This window comes from Aristolochia californica, unplaced genomic scaffold (assembly GCF_029961685.1).
Source record: "Aristolochia californica isolate CCGP_79_NKW_82.1479 unplaced genomic scaffold, dmAriCali1.0.hap1 SCAF_7, whole genome shotgun sequence".
Classification (NCBI taxonomy): Eukaryota; Viridiplantae; Streptophyta; class Magnoliopsida; order Piperales; family Aristolochiaceae; genus Aristolochia; species Aristolochia californica.
Genome location: NW_027182268.1, coordinates 2427595 through 2448178, shown reverse-complemented (window position 1 = coordinate 2448178; position 20584 = coordinate 2427595). Strand labels below are relative to the sequence as shown.

The 20584-nt window shown below is 37.0% G+C and overlaps 1 protein-coding gene across 1 annotated transcript; it reads right to left on the bottom strand.

The window, feature by feature from the left end:
• Positions 1-138: 138 nt before the first annotated feature.
• Positions 139-14486, bottom strand: LOC137936808 (uncharacterized). Its single transcript, XM_068781704.1, has 4 exons — positions 13843-14486; positions 13518-13751; positions 6344-7555; positions 139-1429 (listed from the first exon to the last, which is right to left on the bottom strand). Exons 1-4 carry the CDS (start codon positions 14091-14093, stop codon positions 769-771), a joined length of 2358 nt encoding a protein of 785 aa, XP_068637805.1. The 5' UTR covers positions 14094-14486; the 3' UTR covers positions 139-768.
• Positions 14487-20584: the final 6098 nt, after the last annotated feature.

The following is a 20584-nucleotide window of genomic DNA, read 5'->3' as shown; positions in this document are numbered from 1 at the left end:
ACTGTACTTATAACATATAATTGGATAGGGGATAACGCACCTATTTTATTTAATTTGAATAATGGTAAATAGGTAATTAAGTAAAAATACCAAAATACCTAATTGAGTAATAATTTTTCTCCACTATCTTTCTATTTAATAAATGATAAAAGAAAAATCAAGTAAATGAATATAATTGACACCTCTTATCAGTTTTTCCCTCCACTTCTCCCTTATTTGTATCATGTCTTCTTATAAGACAAGGGAGGGGTCTTGCCATGCAGAGAAAGCAGGGATCTTGCCATGCCATCATCAAGACAATGTAGCGGGATGTTGTTCAACCACGAAAATCAGTATTTGAGAGTAGATGATAATACCCTAATTGAAAAATTAAATGTCGCCTGTGTTAATCGCAAATCCTAGCTCCAGTCCTGGTGTTGATTGAGACAAGCAATGACCATAGCTTCTTCTATCTAGTCTGCTTTTCTCTTCTTTTTCTACATCCTCTATGAGGAGAATTGGTCACTCCTCAACAAGGATTCAGCATTCTGAATGTCAATATACAGGAGACCAGGATATAAAAGAGAGATGGCTGTGTTCTCATCTAACTTTTCCAAAGAGGACATACTTTCTGGTAGAAAACTGCTCCAGTTTACCATAAAAAAAGTGATGAAGTCAATGAAGGAGAGGCCTACCGATACATTAATACATCATCCTGATGGCAAAGTATGGACTCTGGAATCTCTGAAAAAACACCAATCATCCAAATAAAAAGAGAAGTCACAAAAACTAATCTGTTTTCTGCTGCTTGTGAAGTGTGCACATATCCTTGTTATTGTGGAGTCCCAACATCCCTCTCATGTATTGGTCTCTTGTTTCCTTATATTTCTCTTGCAGTGCCATGAAGCACTTGCACACATCCTCAAATACAACATCCCTGCAAAATTCCATTTTTACTCTCACAAACTCTGATTCAGCTTCCTCCATGTGCCCCTTGCAGAACAGCACAAGATCCTTGAATGCTTGCAATGGGTTAATCAGACTCATTTTCTGTTCAGTGCCACCTAGAAAGTCAAGACTCCCAATCCACTTTATCCATTCCCAAGGATCTTCAAGCTTGCCTTGAAGAGCAACCTCTATACTGGTGAATGCCTTCAAGAAATTGGACTCTGAATTAACTTTAGCAATCAGGTGGGTGAAAATAGCCCTCTGGTGCATGTTAAAAGCGGTCTCAGATTTTTTGCCATCCGTTCCTTCTAATGGAACAAATGAAGCTCTCATGCAAGCCTTCCTGAATCTGGAATCATGATCCGCAATCAGCTTTATGGAAACATGTAACATATACACATATGTTATCTTTGGTATGCTCGATAGAGATTCCACAGGACAAGTCACTGCTTTCCAGTTTTGGTTCCAACACTGAAGAGATATGTGAACAAAACCTTCCCACCTGTTGACAAGATACAGAGAAAAGTTGAATCTACCATGTAAGGATCTTATGCTATCCCGTCCAGAATAGAAATAATTGAAAACTAGACGAGAAAGCCCAATGGAAGGAAATACTTCACAAAGTTAGTTCCACTGACAGGGAGAAAACATTATACACAAATTTGACAACCACTTTATTGCTTCGTGATAATCTCAACAAAGTGGGTGAGTCCTTATTTATTAAAAAAAACTGGACTAAAAAAGAAACTCAAATAAGCAAAACATGTCATAGAACAGCATGGGAATTTAACTTGGAGAATGCTAAAAAAGAATAAAAGTCAAGGAACGCTCATAACAAGCTAATTAGGTTGGCTCACAGTCTTTCTCACAAAAAAAAAGTTAAATGCATAAAATAATAACAGTGGTAATAAAATAGAACCTTTTTTTTTATAATGGTGAACTTTCACTAAACCAAGAAGCAACTATATGCAGACAAGGGGGGATCCTGAAACAATGAGAGATTGGAGGGGGATCCCATCCTTGGCAAGAGAATCTGCCAAAGAATTGGCAGAGCATGGCACATGAGACCACGGAATAAAATAGAACCTTGGAAAATAATCAAAACATTCAGTACAACAGTAAAGTAGAAGGATATACCTTTATAGTTGAATTTTTCCTTCCACATACAGTTATTTAATAGAAACAATTCCTATTCTGCATGAAATAAGTGAAGAGCTTTTTGGTTTCATAAGGTTTAGAAAGAAAAAATGGTTGATAAAGGTTTCCATGAAAATCAACAGGTTCCATTTCAGTAATGTAAGAAAAAATCACTCGGTTATTTGGCTCAATGAGCCCAAAATTTGTTTCTTACATTTTTAGTAAATATAAAAACTTGACGTTAAAAAAAATTTGAAAGGGAAGTTTAAAAGTTTATTTAAAATTTTCATTTTGATTCGTAATTTATATAGTTGGGCCTTATTTGGATCAGCTTTAGAGCTCAACATGGTTTCTTTTTATCGTTTTATTTTCAACCGCTAGTTTGAGGTCATTATTACCTTTTAACATAGGTTTTTGAGTTTTAGGATTAGTGGCTATGTAAAAGCATTTAGACTTATACCCTTTCAGTTAATGAAAAAAAATTGAACTATTTTGCTATAGCTCCACTTCGTGCTGCCTCCTCTTCCTTTTTGTTCATAGCCTTTCTCCTTATCTTCTATTATTCCTTCTCTCTAATTTCCTTGCTCTCACTTTCTTACCAAATTTCTTTTTAAAAGAAGTTGCAATTATTGTTGCACAATATATAGCATGGCACTGTCATGCTTATTATGACAGCTTACGTGTGAACTGTACAAATATACTGCAGCACAAACCTTACAATTTTAGGGTTTCCTTTTTTCTTCTCTTTCAACTATATTGCTCCAATTCTCATTCCCCTTTGCCTTCTTATATCCTGTTTCTTATTTTTTTATTGCTCATTCAAATCAAATTGAACCATACCTGGAACTCCTAACGTTTATCCTTGACAAATATTCCTAATTTCTATACCCTTATTGAACCAATGGAATGCTAAACCTATTTTGTGTTAGAAAGGAATTTCCTTCTTCTCTAGTATCTGATTGGATCTATTGTGGTTGTTTAGTTTAGCTTTTATAGGTAAAAAATTAACAATTTTATGAACTTAGCAGGCAATTTTATGAAATTAGATCTTGTTCAAGACTGCACAATTCCTTTTCTTCTTATCTTCTCATGATGAACCTTTTTTCCAATATTGCATGTCTGGCTATCATGCATCATTGAGGTTTAGGGAAAAAGCAAACAATATATTTTTAAAATGTTTAAGAACATTGTTGGAGTATACGTAAATAACACAGCAATAAGGAAGACGGAGGATGACAGAAAAGAAGAATACGTCATGTTGGAATCCTTATTTGTTTTTGATTTGGTACTACTACACTTGTAAGCAAAGGTTCCTAGAAGTAAAAGAAGAATGATTTTTATATGAATTTTAAGAATGAAGAGAAAGGCACAAAATTAGACAGAGCGAGAGAATAAAAGATAGAGGAAGATTTGGAAAAGAAGAGGCCCAAATTAGATTTGATTCACTTCTAGGAGAGCTTCAAACTCTATGGCAAAAATTAAGTACAATTTTCATTCAGAAATTGCTAAGACTCTACTACTACTAACCTTAAAATTTAATAACTCAAATTCAAACATCATAATGACTAAAAACAAGGGGTCAAGGCTAAAACATAAAAAGTCATTTTAATGAGCCCTCAAATCAACCTATACATAACCCATATATAAATAACAAAAGAGGGAAAGGAGGCTGGATTCAAGTCCAGCCAAGGTTGCTTGAACCCGAATTTTTCTTCTTTAAAAAAGATAACTTATTTGCAACAATACCATTTCCTTCATTGTATTTACAAAAATAGCATTATCTCATTTTTATTATTAAAAATTGAAAAAAATAATTAAAATATCAAAATAACATCAACATTTAATGCATAGGATGATGGTAAGTAAATCTAGAATAAGAAAAAATCATTTTTCAAGTCATTCAGTTCAAATACCTAAGCGTATACTGACTTTGGTCCATACTTCTTTTCTCCACAACAAACTTGAAAAAAATACAAAAATTGCAAAAAAAAAAACTAACTAATTTTTGAAACTTTGTAAGTTCCCAAATCTATAAAAATTCATTAACTACAACTAATTGCTTCTCATTTAGCCAAATAGCTAAATATTTAGGTATCTTTTATTCTTAAGAAGGCTTTTTTTTTCCTAGAATAGATTTTTGAAACTGTTAAAAAATCTACTCAGGGGGTCATTTCACCTCAGCATATGGTTTATATTTCTATATTATCTTGTCCAACATGTTTTACAATGTCTATGGTTTAAGTTTCATGTATTTTGAATATGTAGCATAGGAGTTAAGTGATTGTGTATAGAGGGGCATTTTAGTCTTTGCAATAATCAACTTGTTAAATTGGGTCGAAGACCCTATCCCAAAATGACTAGCCAACTTAGGAAACCTTTTTACCAACTAATAAACTCAAGATCTTTGTACTCACTAATCTATGTGGGATTATTCCTTAACACTCCCCCTCACGTGTAGACCATCTTTTGTGGCTCTACAAGTGGATAATTTAGGAATAGGCAGTTTAGGTGTAGACCCTCTTTTGTGGCTCTACAAGTGGATAGTTTTTAGGTGTAGGCTCTCTTTTGTGGCTCTACAAGTAGATAGTTTTTAGGTGTAGGCCTACATATGAGTACCTGCTCTGATACCATGTTAAATTGGGTCGAAGGCCCTATCCCAAAATGACTAGCCAACTTAGGAAACCCCTTTACCAACTAATAAACTCAAGTTCTTTGTACTCATTAATCTATGCGGGACTATTCCTTAACACAACTCATTTAATAGAGATGGAGGGTCGAGCTCGACCCCCAACGAGACTTAATTCAAAGCCTCTTCCACTTCTCCTTCTCTCCCCCTCTCATTCTCTCTCTTCTTCTCCTCAATCTTCCCTGTTTTCATGGTATTAAAACAGATGATCGCATCTGGGAGGCCCTACTTGTCATCAATATACTCAATTGAAGGATGTGACTTACTAGAAGAGGGATTTTCAAATCTCTTGCTTGACTGGTTTGTAAAAACTCCATCTTTTTTCATTCTTTCTCTGCCATAACCTTAGGGTTAATAGTCTTGCTGCCTATTGAGCAGTTCTAAAGTCTTTAATTTCCCTATAAAGGTTTATTACGCTGAAATTGCCTCTTCCTTGAGATGTGTGCCAACTTCCTCCTACCCAGTGCCTGTGTAACCTTTTTCAAGGTTGACATCAGCCCTAATTGGGCTGTGTTTGGGATTGATTTCACTTAAGTTGTAGTGATTGTTGTTGTTTAAGATATTCCTGAAGTGTGCACACTATAATTGTTCGCCTAACCCTTATTTTGAAGTGGGGCTCACATACCTGGTCCACACATTGGGATTTTAGAAGTGCAATTGAGGTTGAATTAGGTATTATTCTGCTGGTATGGCTGATTCATGTGAAGTCTATACTCCACCTAGAGATGTTATTAGTTCTTATGGGCAAGGCACTATTATTATTACTTCATAAAGACCATCTAGACCGAACTATCTCAATTGGGCAAAGTCTGTCAGAATGTACTTGAAGGCTAAGAAGAAGAATAAATATATTCAAGATGCTCCTCTAGTTCCTACGAATGATGATTAGGAAGCAGAGGATAGTCAAGTTGTGACATGGATTGTTAATGACATTGATTCCTCATTGAGAAATCAGGTGATGAATTGTGAAACTGTAAAGGCCATGTTGGTGTCCCTAGAATCACTATATGCATAAGACAGTAACTTATCTCGTGCATATGAGCTGTATAAAGACTTCTTTGGTCTTAAGAGGGCTAACAAATCTGTTACTAAATACTACAATGCATTTATGAGAATTTGGCAGGAAATTAATGTGTATCATCCGTTTACTACAGATGACTGTGAATCAGCTACTAGTTGCCAAATTCCTTTTTTTGATGAAAGTTGCCAAATTTCTTAATGGCTTGGGGTCCGAATTTGATGGGATTAAGGCCCAAGGTTTTGCCTCAGATGATATGCCTACACTATCTGCCACTTTTAATAAGATTATGCGAGTTGAGACAACAGTTGCACCCAGAGTGGGTACAGGGGTTAAGATGGTGGAAGCTATTACACTTAATACTTTTGGTTACACAAAATTATCCAGAGGCCGTACTAGTGGTGGTAGAGGTCAAAATAGAGATGAAATAAAAACATAAAGCAGCAACAAAAATAAAAACATAAAGTGGCAAAACAAAATGTGCTACTATCTTCTAGAATATATTATAAATTAACAGAATTTTCGATTGTTTAATCACTCCAATTTGACACAATTCAGTGTGATGAAGCACTTACTGAAATGCAGTCTCCACCTCAATCCCTATTGTCAAATGCAAGGAAAACGTGGTTGTACCATCAGACAAAGATTTATTTTCAGGTAAAAGTGTATGTGCTTCATGAGGATAGCCTCTTGGAATATACAATATGTCTCCCTCTTCAAGCCAAAACTGTCTTCCTGGACATTGATGACCTTTTACTTCCAAGCCATGCAAACTAAGAGGTTCATACAATCGAGGTAATAGAACTTTCTCCTGAGGAAAAATTGTCCATTTCTTGCTTCCAACAAGTTGACATACAAAGACGCAATGATCATCATAGTGCCGAGATAAACCCTGAGACTCTGGTGGAGTCAGGTATATGTTAGCTCCAACTGAAGGCTGGCCAAAAAGCTTGGCAAAAGCAAGTGCAATTGATGCTATCTTCTCAGATCGAAACTCCATCCCTCGAACAGCAAACGTGTAACCTTTGCTGTATGCTTCTTTACACTTCTCTAAACTAACATCACTATGACCCCCATGACCACTAAAGAAATGCACCTCTTTATCCACATGACCATCTGTGGCATCACAAGGCAACTTCACTGTTTTTACTACCCGTATATCCTGCTCATACCTTATTGAACTGCCCAATCCCTTCACCTCTTTCAAAAAATCCAGTATATTTAATTCATCAGAAGCAATCGGAGGGCAAGAAACAGACCCTACTAAAATGGAATTAAGAATGGTATCAATTGTTTTAGATTTAAAACACTCAGTCAAAGTCTTCAAAATGCAACCATCATCTTCCAGTAGCTCTGAATCATGCTTTAACAGAAGGGGTTCTTCCTCCCAGTTGTTCAACAAAAAGATTTCAAAGTTAGATTCTGTACCAAATATACACCTTTTAACCTCATCACAAGTGTGACTAGACTGGTGTCCATGATTCATAGAAAGCCGGAAAATTGCTTCAGCCACGTCATGTGATTTGAAGTTGAACTGTAATATTGAATCACCTAATTGGGACCGCAAATCATTCAAATAAATGAGAAAAGAATCAGCCAGCTTTGTTGGGATTTTTTTCAAGTGATGTATGCCGCAGCTATTTATAAGTTTCAACACGGAATCGAGAACTAGAACTAGAAGTTCTTCTTCCATGAATCTTGTCACAAAACAGTTGGTGCGTCTACTTCCCATGCATAAAGCTACAAAATTTACAGGAGAAGAAGAAGCAACCTGACAAAAAAAAGATCTATCAGAACCCGGGTCAGTATACAAGTATAACTTAGAAAAGACAACCTCCAAAAAGATTCTTTAATATAATTCAACAAGCAGATCAATGTAATAACCAACTTTATGTTAACAAATAACAATATAAATCACAGTCAGATGATCTAAGGAGAGGTGAAAGCCCAGATCCAATCATTCATACTCAGGTTGAAACTAGAAGCAAGCTTTTCTCTTAACATAAAAAGAACCAGAAGCCAACAAAACCCCTTCTTTGGCTCTTTTGAAGGTGCAGTCACCTCAAAAGCCCAACTTCTTTCAGGAATGAGCCTCATGAAGCATGTAATCAACAGTCACAGACTAATACCTTTGTTAAATGTCCAAGTCAAACCCCCCATCTCCTTGTGGTCAAACAAAACTAAGTTATATACCAAGCCAAAGCAACCATACAAGCTAATTTAGATTTTATTTTATTTTGAAAAAACATGAGAAATTCATTAAAGAGAGATGGAATGTACAAAAGGTGCGGACTGCTAGCCGCTAAAATGGACAGTGAAAGCAAGAATGAGAGTGAGTAAAATGATGTAGCACAAGAAAGGAGACAAGGAAACCATAACCGAACTATGATCAGCAACACCTAGTAAGGCAAAGAGGCAGAGGGAGGGCAACTCCAGGTGGGTGAGGCTCAGGAAGACAATCTAGCGACTATTGACCAGTTTGAGGAAGGCGGCATCTGGAAGAAAGTTCAATGAAGGACTAACATAACCCAGTTTGAGGAAGGCGGCGTATGGAAGAAAGTTCAATGAAAGACTAACACAACCCAGTTCGAGGAAGGCAGCGTCTCAGTATTTACCCTCTCCATTCTCCCTTGAACAATACAACACCTATATTAGTCCAACTAAAATATGTCTATGGCTATTAGAAGACAAGACACATACAAAGAACAACAAAGAGGACTAACACAACCCTGACTGACGGACAAAATTCCAAATAAAAGGCACAACACAAGAAAAATGGTAGAAATATATGGGTGACAATTAAGAATATATGAAATCAACAAACACCAATAAGATATGATTTCAAACACAAAGTAGTGATAGCAATCACTAAGTAGAAAAAACTCAGATCAGATAGTGGGAATAGATTAATCTCACAAATAGTTTGTCAAGTGGAGTAAACTTAGTTGGGTCAATTAGAGCTAAATAGAGCCCTAAGAAGTTCTCTTTGCAAATACTAAATGGTCAACCACAACATCTTGTAAAATAAAAAGAAAGGACCACTTGGCTAACTTACCAAACTAGGCTAAACTTACCAAACCAAGCCCAAGGGGATTGCTAGAACCCATAATTTTTTTTTTAAAGTTTTTACACTTTGTTCTCCCCCTTATCCATAAATCTGAGAGGTTGTTCTATATACACCTCCTCTTGGATATCTCCGTTAAAAAAGACATTTTTTATATCCAACTGATGAGAGCCCAATGATAATTAGTAGCAATAGAAATCAGAACATAAAGTTTAATATGGCAACAAGAGAAAATATTTCGAAGTAATCAATTGCATAAGTCTCTCTAGATGTCCAAGACAGGTTCCATCTGTTGAAATATATTGTAGAAGGATAGTTTGGTAATTTCTCACTGTCTACACCTCCTAGGAATAGCCTTATCTTATTCAGTGTATTTGATACTTTATATAGTTCAAATTTCATGTAATTAGGAGGTGTAATGCAGGAGTTATAAGGGTATAAGTGAGTTTAAATGAGTAGGGGCATTATTGTCCTTATGCACTTTTCAAGCTAAAAAGGTGATTAGGGGTCGACCAGAACCCTAATCACGAGAGGTCCTTCTCTCTTGCTGCCATCTCCTCTCCCTTTCTCTCTTCTCTCCTTCATCCTCTCTCAATCCCTGGTACCAAAGCAGTAGAACTCGTTTCAAGCACGTGAGGCCTTCATCTTCCTTCCATTGAAGCCTGAAACTTCTTAAAAGGGGCATTTTCAAAATCTGCTTTGACTGGTTGGTAAAAATCTAAACTTTGGTGTTTTTCCTTTGCTATAACACTAGGGTTGATGGGTTTTACTGCTGTTTTAGCAGTTATGAGACTATCTACTGCCCCATAAGTGTTGCATTGTGCGCAACCCACACTGGGTCCTCTGCCTGCATCATCTTGGACCTTGCTGATGTCAACCCTGGTTTTTTGGATTTCTTCAGGGCTTATGCAGTTTAAAGTGCATAGAACTTGATTTGTGCCCTAAAGGGGTTCTTTATTGGGATTTCCTCCCTTCTACTTGCTACATAGCCCATAGCTAGGCTTGGCTTGCCTACGTCACCACTGGGTTGGCTAATGTCAACCTAAAAGTTGAAGATTTTGTAAGATTTTTGAGTTGAATATCAGGTTGTTGCGCTCTAGCCATAGACACCGCGGGATGTGAACAAGGCATGCCAAGAGGATTAACTTGGACAATTTAGACAAACGAGTCCTCATTACCATCTGACAAGTGCCGAAAAGGTCCTGGTGAAGCCCCATTTGAAGGTCAATCTTTTGAAAAATCATCATCCATACTTAGCCAAGAGAACCCGCAATGCAAAAGAACATGCTGAATTGTCTCTTCACACACACCATAGAGAGGACAAGTGCAGTCAGGAGCGGTGTAGCCTCTTTTCTGGGGGTTATAAGAAGTGAGTATCTGCTCTCCGATGGCAGTCCACATAAAAAACTTGATTTTGCTAGGAGCGGAAAGTTTCCATGCCAGATTTGCCTTATGCTCAGGCAGGTTGGGATCATGTTCTCTGATGTGAGAATAGGTGGAGGCAACTATAAAAAACCATTGATGTTGGCTTCCATGTCTGTTTATCAACCGCATGCTCTCGGATGGTAATGCTGCGAAGCTTGGAGAAGAGAGCAAAAATTTGTAGCTTCCTCATCGTTCAGCCCTCAACGGAATAGAAGACTCCACGACTAGTCACTCCAAGAATCTACCACTGAGCAAGAAAGGTCTCTAGCCACCCTAGAAAGCCCCAGGAAGTCCTCTAAGAAGGAACGGGGGCCCCACCACTCGTCAGACCAGAAGAGGAGGGTCCTCCCATTTCCAGTGTAAAAAGATGTTGCAGCCTTGAAGATAGGGAGTAGCTTGTAAACTGAATTCCAAATCGGGGATAAGTGACAAGTGACGCCACCTTCTCTCCACCAATGCCTGAAAAACTGAAGATATAACCTGACCATATCCCTCCATAAGCTGTAGTGTTTGACATTGAAGTTCCAAATCTATTTGAGCATTAGGGCATTGTTCATCTCCTTTGTAGGCCGGATGCCTAAACCACCCCTATTATGAGGCAAACAAATTTCCTTTCAGTTAACCATATGGTATTTGAAGGTGTCTTCTGATCCTCTCCAGAGAAAGCGCCGACAAATGGCATCAATCTTGGAGCAAACTGAAGCCAAACATTGCATGAATGATAAGAGGTAGTTTGGCAACCCCGCCAAGCATGACTTGAGAAAAGTGAGTCGCCCCACTGTGGACAGAAATTTGCCCCTCCAAGTAGCTAATCTCTTCTCAAATTTCTCAATAAGGGGGGACCATAGCCCTGCCGAAGGCCAAGATAAAAAAGAAGGAGACCCAGATATGTAGTTGGCATGTTCTCTAACACACACCCTGGGTAATCTGCCATACCACAAAATACAAAGGCGTCGATGTGATAGCCGAGGAGAAGTGGTTTTCTTCCAATTGATATTTTGCCCAGAAGCCAACTCAAATAAGCCCAAAATTGCACGCAACTTTTTATCTGATCCATGGTGCCAACCCCAAAACAAATGGTGTCACTTGCAAACTGGAAGATCGGAATATCGAAGACCGCACAATCAGTCGTGGAGAGGAGCCATCCCAAATCCTTGACCGTGTAAATCAAGGAAGAGAGGCATTCTGCCACCACATTGAAGAGCAAGGGGGATAAGGGGTCTCCCTGTCTAATTCCCCTGAATCCCTTAAAATAGCCACAAACAGTTCCGTTGAGAAGAACGGAATAGCTAGCAAAGGAAATACAACTTTGGATCCAGAAACGCCACTTTTCACCAAATCCCATCTTTCCGAAGAGAGTGCCTAGAAGCTTCCAATTAACTCTATCAAAAGCTTTTTCAAAGTTTAACTTGAGAATAAATCTAGGGAGCTTCAACGCCTTGAAGTGGTGGATGAGCTCGTGACACACCATAGCCGAATCCAAAATGTTCCTTCCCTTGAGGACCTGATTCCACTGCCTTTCACCTCGTGGCGTCATTAGCAGCTTTTTCTTGATATTATGGACATTGTTTTCACTACCTCTTGTATTTGGTTTTCATGTTCTTGGATCAGACAATTCGGTTGTTGATTCGTGTGCTAAATTGGGTCCCTCCCTGCAATCTCTTGTTGTAAGGGGAAGCCTCCCTTGATGTATTCTCTTGCTCTGCTTCATAATAAAATCATCACCATTTCAAATAAAATAAAAAATCAATGCTTAAACTATGTTTTAGCCCTATGAATGTTTGAGCCAACCCATTGCACCTCATTCTAATCCCATGCAAACAATGTTACAACTAGTTAAAATCCTAGCTTAATATAATATCAAATGACAAAACTAAAAGCCATTCACCACATCTTGGTGCAGTGGGACATACTTCAACATGTTCAATAAGTGACTTGAGAAGATGTTCAGGAAATGCAACACCTACCCCAACTTTACAACTTGAGGACAAGGAGGTTCCAGATGAGGGATGGGATGTTAACATCGTGAATATTAAGAATGTGCAACTCAGGGTACAACTCAACGCAAAAGCCTTGGGTCAGAAAGAAACTAAGAAGATACAGATTTCATGGCTACATAAGGGAGAAACAGAATGTGAGGAAGCGACTACGAAGAAGAGGAGATGAAGGTAAGAAACCACGTCAGCTGTGGTTTTTTCTTTTTATGAAGTTGGGTCCAAGGCCCATCCAAAAATAACTAGCCAACTTAGGAAACCTCTTTCCCAACTATTAAACTTAAGATCTTTGTACTCACTAATCCATGTGAGACTTTTCCTTAACACTCCCCCTCACGTGTAAGCCCTCTTATGTGGCTCTACAAGTGGATAATTTTAGGTGTAAGCCCTCTTTTGTGGCTCTACAAGTGGATAATTTTAGGTGTAGGCCCTCTTTTGTGGCTCTACAAGTGGATAATTTAGGTGTAGGCCCTCTTTTTGTGGCTCTACAAGTGGATAACTTAGGTGTAGGCCTACATATGAGTACTTGCTCTAAGCCAATGGCATCATTGCAGTTGCACCAAGTAGAAATGGATTCCCTTGATAAGACCAAGAATCCTTTTCATTGCAAGCTGAAGTTATAAACTCTAGCTTGAGGGGGACTGTTGAAGAGAAGATATGAAAGCCTCTCATAGTAAGCAATCTCACAGAGCTAGAATTAATATGGTGGAGTCTTACAAGAGTCTCACAAACGGTGGTCTCACAAGAGAGTCTCCGTGTAATGGTGTTTTAGTTATGTTAGTCTTCTATTTATGTTGAGTTATTTAATTATGATAGGACTTATCTTTAAGTGTTAGAGTTTGGGTGTAATTGGGACAAGGATAGTTTAATTGTAATTGAATTCTACTACTTTCCTCTATTATAAATATAGGTTCATGTGCTCTGATTACAACAAGTCAATGGAGTTTTTCTCTTTTCCATAAATTCAACACTTTCTTTTACAAATTATGGATGACAAAGATGACCTAAATGCCTTCCAAAACTTACCTTCAATTTTCTCTTTTTTTCATCAATTTATCTCATCCACTTAAGTATATGAGATTTTTACTTTTCTCCATTTCTTAGAAAATTAATACAATGTCAATTCGGAATTTCTTTCTTCAATGTAAACTTACCAGGAAGACGTTTCAGTTTCTTACAAGAATATTTTTATTCAGAGAAACAAATTATAAATAACTTTAATATCGAATATCTGCATAAATAAACGGTAGCAAGACTGCAACTCACATCAATTTTTCCGCGGCAGATGATCTCCACAAATGTTCCCTTCCAAAGGAAGTTGTTGACAAATCCAAAACAGCATTAACCACAGCCATCGAAACCTGCTTCGTGGGGCACGACAAAGCACACATTAAACTCTCCATAAGTTCTTTGTCTGAAGCAATTCTCTCATTGGCCTCCAATGAAGTAAGCCCAGCGGCCCCAACAATCTCAGCAGCAGTTGCAGCAATTTTTGTGCACCTAACGTTTACCAATTAATAATCATTCGTTAAATCAGTCCAATTCAATTACATAATAATAGTCAAAAGAAGAAGGTGGATGATGACTTTACCTGCTGGAAAGAAGTACAGGAAGAAGGGAGAGTAATGGGCTAGGGGTGACATCTTGATTGGAGTCGCAGTTTTGCCTAATGCGGGCAAGTTGGGCTTTTTGCAGTTTCTTTATCAGGGACTCGGAAGAAGGATTCTGAAGATTAACACATGCTGCAATCATTAAAGGAAAAATGTGGTGGTCCACAAGGTGGACCTTCCGGGAAGCAGGAAGGCCTTCTCTTCTTTTCCTCTTTCCCTTGAGCGCGTTCATTTCACTCTCTAGAACGATTACTGGCAACCTTCTAACAGACAGACAGCATAGGTAGCAGGCGGAGCAAGTAGAATCAGCAGAAGACCAGCTTGGAGCTTGGAGCTTGGAGCCAGCGGTGGAGGTTAATCCCGGAACTCCGTGCCCCGCTCCACCATATAGGAACAATTGAGTTTATCTTACCCTACCAACCCCACACTCCAAACTCCAAATCATCGACCCAACTTTCTGTAAAACGTTATACTCCTGCAGTTCAGCTAACCTTCCTTCAACCCAAACCCCCTTTTCCAAACACCCTTTTGGATTTTTATTCTACAGAACCTCCTTAAGTCTTTTCTGCGTGAAACCTCAGTCGATCTCTCATGCTCGACCACTCGATCACTCGCACGATGTTTCTACAGGCCTTATTACCCTAAGTCGACTGTCTTCCTCCAATAAGTTAATAGGCATTAGTATATCCTTTTTGTCACATATTTCTAAGAGCTGGAAATTCTCACGATTTAGGGTTAATTTTTCCTAGGTAAAGTACTTCAATAGAACTGCTTGTTCTTGTTTGACAGAAGTTTCAATATAAGAGTAACTTTAATTTTTTTTTTTTTTTTTTGTCTTTCTTCTCTCAAGGCCTTGTGAGGAGATTGTAGAGATAGATACGGAGAAATAGTTTGTAATTGTGTTACTAATGGTGTAAAGATGCTACTATGTTGTTGTTAGTGTATATTAGATACATGTCTTCAAACACAAATTTATGTGGTCTTTGGTAAAGGCTAAAGACGAGATAGTAATTAGTAAACAATCAAAGTTATCGAGTCAAGACCCCAAGCAAAAAGTCATTGAAGAAATGTTGTTGTGAAAGAAAAAAAAACTTACATGAAGAGAAAACATAAAGATTTCAAGATAGAGTTTATCATAAAAAATTCAAGAACTCTAGCCATGTAAAAATATAGGTTGACCAAATTCTAATTTTTAGGTAAAAATATATTTTTGGTGCTATAAGATTTGCAATGTTTTGTAAAACCATATTTTTCAAGCTTGTACAAATATTTTAAACCTTTCATTTATTTTAGATTTGGCTTAAATTATGTGTAGAACTTATTTACATACTTTGCAAATAAGCATGATTAATCAAATACGAGGCATGATTGGTCATACAAAATATAACAACGTAAAAATTATAAAGCAAGATTAGTCATCTACAATGAATGATCAATAATCTACTATACATGATCAATCATTTGTAGTGCATGGTTGATCATATAGAATATAAAAACATGATCGATCAACCAAATTTGAAAATACTAAAGTTATGAAACTCTTGTTTAGTTTTTTGAGTGATAAAATACTAGACTCTTTTTCCTATTGTAGATCTACCAAGAATTTTTTGGAGAAACTAGAATCAATTTTTTTTAGAAACTTTAAGTGTTGTGCTTCTCATTCTGAGTGTACTATATTATAAGAAAATATATATGTTGAAGATCAGGTATAGAGGAGTCTTATATGACTTCACAGAAAGAAGTGTTAGAGAGTATTAATTAATATATGGAAAAATCTTACAAAAGTCTCACGAGAGGAACTCTCACATCAGTATTTTAGTTAGAGGAGTTTTGGTTATTTTAATCTTATATTTATGTTCAATTATTTAATTATTCTAGGACCTACATTTAGGAGTTAGGCTTTGGATGTAATTTGGACATGGGTAGTTTAATTGTAATTTGATTCTACTTATTTCTTCTATTATAAAAGAGGCTCATTATACTCTATTAAGAATTAACTTAGTAAATTATTTTCTTCTCTAGAAACTCAACATGCTATCGAAGTAGGTTCTATGAGTTGACTCGATCATCCCAGAGTGATAATATTTTTCGGTCTCTAATCTCATGTCTCTTTCCATTATTAATTTCTTTCTTTCTTTCTTTTTAGTACTCAGTATTTTTTAGTTGTTTTTTAGTTCTCAGATTTGCTCCTAGTCATGCCACTACTTGTTCCCCATCATCATCAAAATTTTAATTCAAAAACTCTTGCCTTCTGCAACGAATTTTCTCAATGACCTTTTTAAAACTTTGCAAAGTTGGAAAAGTGGTCTTAATATTGTCCTATTTTTATCATCTTGAACATGGCTGGAGATAGTAACCAAGCCACAACATCCTTCCTCATCGACATTGTTCGTGCAGCCTTGGAAGAGATTAATTCCTTCTCTCTTAACCACAAAGTTTGGTAGGAGAAACTTTTGATATGTAAAGCAGAGCCATCATGGATGCCATAGATATGACACCAGCTTCTAGTTACCACACTTTGTTTTTTGCTTCTCTAAGTGACCAAGTTACCTCCAATAGTGGTGCAATAACCTAAAGTGAATTTTTTGTCTTTAGGAAAGCTAGCCTAATATGCAATACCAAATCCTTCAATAATGATGTACCAATGACATTTATATTATAAACCTTGACCTGGATTTTTCTTTAGATACCGAAGGATTTCTAATGCCAATCAATGATATTATCGTGGTTGATGTGTAAACTAACCGATAACACTGACCGAGTGAGAGATGTCTGGTCTTGTAACTGTGGATAAATAGGTTTTCCAACCAACCATTGAAATTTCTCAATATCTACATTATCCTGAGATTCAAAACATAATTTAACATTTGGCTCCATAGGAGTCTTAATTGGCTTATGTCCAAGCATCCCTGTTTCTTTAAGCAAATCAAGCATGTACTCCATTTGAGGATTACCTACATAAACAACCATAAGTATCATGTCATGTTTTGTGGTTTTAGTAAAAACAGAATAATCACTTTTACATAGTTTAAAACCAAGTCTTAGATCAAGTTCGGTAAATTTATCAAACCAAACATGAGGGGATTGTTTTAACCCATAAATTACCTTCCTAAGGTGACATACTTTCTCTCCCTCAACCACATAACCAAATAGTTGAATCATATAAGTCAAATTTCTGGAAAAAAGAAAATTTTCACTAACTTGATGTAATTTGATCACATGAGCCCCTATTTATATTAGAGGAAATTAATAGTCTAATTACAATGAAACTACCCTTGTCCTAGTTACGCCCAAAGTCTAATACTTAAATATTAGTCCTACAATAATTAAACAACAAAGCATAAATAAAAGACTAACATAACTAAAACACCTTTCGAGTGGAATTCTTCTGTGAGACCTCCTTTCATAATAATTTTGGCTCTGTAAGACTTCTTAGTGTGAGAGTCATGTAAGACTCTTCCATATCTACTCTTCAACACTCCAACTCAAGGTGGAGTTTATAACTTCAGCTTGCAACGAAAAGGATTTTTGGTCTTCATTCTTCACATATGCAATTCTTCATAGATACAAAAACTTCGTCTTTTGTGCTCCTCCTTTCATGAATATTTTGGTCACATAAAAATTACCACAACATGTGGAATAAAATACCTCTTGATTGTACTGCTTTTTCTACTTCTCCCCCTCAAACTGGAAGGTATCGGTGTAATCCCAGTTTGAAACAAAAACATAATTGTATTAATTATCTCCTCCATCAAGGTGTCCCGAGGATAAAAACTCAATCAGACACACTCTCGAAAAATAAGATGGGTGATGTATGTATAAAAAAAGTCAAAACCAACCTCATAGGATTTCCAACAAAAATAGTGATAATAATCACTAAAAAGGATAACACATTTCAATCATTAATCAAGCAGCATTTGAATTGTTTACTTCCAGTAGCATAACATAAATACTTGGACAATCTAAACGAAGGCTTGGACTGCCAAAGAAGACGACCAGACAATGTTGAACACGTTGGATGAGACTAAAAAATCATAGCTCTGAGTCCTGAAAATTAGTTATTGGTATGATACCATGTTAATTTTTAGGATTCCATATTATAAAGTCTCCAACTTTAAGGTAGTGGAAGAATGAAGGAAGAAAGAGAGGAGGAGAGATGAGAAGAAGAGAGAAGAGATGACATCTAGGAGAGAGAGGAAGATGAGAGAACATGTTGGGGAGAAAATAGAAGGAAGAGTAGGGTTATGGACTTGTCATAACCCTCCCCCTTAAGCTTTATTTATAGATGTCATGAGTAGAACTATTAAAAGTATACCCTTCACCCTAATAGGAGTGAATAAGGGATCATAAGATAATTACATCAATGACACCACCTCGACTTATACATATCTTCCAACAAAACTTAATGTCAAACACTTAAAGATAAGTCCTAAAGAGTTATACAATTGAACAAGAATAGAAGACTAACATAACTAAAACACCTTTTAACTGAGACTCTGTTATGAAACTTCCTTCAATGAGACTCTTGTATGACTTTGCCATGTGAATTGTTGCTCTGTGAAACTTCTTCATGTGAGAGTCGTATAAGACTCTTCTACACCTGTTCTTCAATAGAATTAGATCATTTTAAAAGAAAAACATGAAGACAAGAAGGAGAAGTTGAATCCTTTTTTATAGGAGTCAAATCCTCAAAGTCGGAGGATCGAATCCTTCCAATGGAGTCAACACCTATAGACTACAAGAAGATACAGGGTAACCTAGAAGAATTCAATTCTCTAGGTTGGAGTTGACTCCTTGAATAGAATAGAGAAGAAAAGGCAACTATTTTATAAAAAAAAAATAGACTATTCATCTTCCTGCGTGACTCTTTCCCTTCCAAACTGTTTGCTCAGCCTTTAGACGTAAATCCAAGGTGAATGTGAAAGAAAAAGACCTAAATCTTGCCATCATCACCTCGAAAAGGTCTGAATCTACACCCAACAAGAGAGATTGCACACAAAAATATTGAACTAGAGGATGAAGAGCCTCTGATTAGAAGAACGAACAAAACCCCTACTTTTCAAGCTTAAGTTGAGCAATCTCAGCCTTCTCAAGAGCCTTCAAAGTCTGCTCCAACACCGTAACAAGCTCCTAGACCATCTAGGCCTCCAATGAAAAATTACGAAGTCAAGAAGAAAACTACAAAGATGCCAACGCAGCCTTCACTTTCTCAAAGAGGAGCTCCTTCAGCCCTAGAAAGATAATGAGAATGACCTTCAACTCCTCCTCCACTACGCTTCAATCCAAACCTATGGTTTAGCATTGAGTCAAAATTTTCAAACCTCTAGAAGCAGCACAAATATTTGCCTAGGACATCTGCATGCAATGGAATTTATAGTAAACCTCATTTGATGAGTTACAAGAGTTGAGGAGAATGTTGGAATTCCAGACAATACATTCAATTTTTCAATAACTACCTAATCAAGTGAGTTGTGCAACACTTTTACTCTCATATGTGGGTAGAGCACTCTAGAAGATCAAGAGAGATGACCATTCACTCAGCCTTCCCTCCACAATCCATAGCTATCACAGTTAGAAGTGTCAATGATTTGCTTAGAAGATAAGGAGGAGAAATTTTACATCCAAACAACTTTTTAGAAGTACACTTGGATTGACAAATGACTCAAATCAATTGGAATCTCCATGGGTGTGGGAAGCACAATGATCCCAGTATAGTGATAGTACAAGATAGGATGATTTCCTTGATTTGGGGTACTCCATAGGGAGTAAAGTGGTGCAGAAAATTAGTTTTATTAACAACCTACTGATTTAATGTACCAAGCATGGTCACAAGCTGGACATAGGTGTTTTATGTCCTAGATGCCATTTATGGATGCAGACTTGGGAAGGACATGAATTTGATCCATGGATGGATAATCACTGCTCTTCTAAGGAGAGCAAACATGGTTCCTGGGTATCCCATTAAAGCAAGGAGGGAAGTTAGTAAGCAAGATGACATGAAGGGGGATTATGGAAAGAAGATCCAATTCTCAACCTCCTAAGCAAGCATGAGAAGAAAGCTCTAGGGAATAAGAAGAAGAAGAAGAAAAAGAAGAAGCACCTATGGAACTGGCCCCATTTAAGAGGGGGATGTTGGGAGTTTTCACTCAACTCAGTCTGAATTCAAACAATTTAGAGGCTAGACCAAAATGGATGGAAGGATAGCTTGATATGAGCTTCATTTTGGGATCCTTCCACGACCTAAGGAGGTTCCCTATCATCCTTGGATAAATGAGCATCTAGAAGAAACCAAAAATCTGGTGCATGGAGAGTCACAAAGGATTGAGACATCAACTCTCATGGAGGTAGACAATCAAGCTTTCTTGACTATGCTTGAAAATTTGGGGATTGCTTCAGGACAACTTCCTATGGATTAGCCTCTACCTCATCTCTACTAACACCTATTGATGCTTTAGACTTTTGTTTTTGACTTATATCAAAGAGCTTCAAGCTCTTCATTTAGTAAATTTTGAACATATATGAATACATTTTTTTTCATCAAGATTCATCTAATTATGTTTTGTGCCCGTTTTGATGATTCCAAAAGAGGAAGAAAGAGTTAGAATATGATTTCAAAATTGAACTTAAAAAAAAAATCAAATTAAGGGGGAGAAGATCTAGATTAAGACCTAAAAACAAATTAAGGTAACAAGACAAAGGGAGCCAATTTTGAAATTAAGTCCC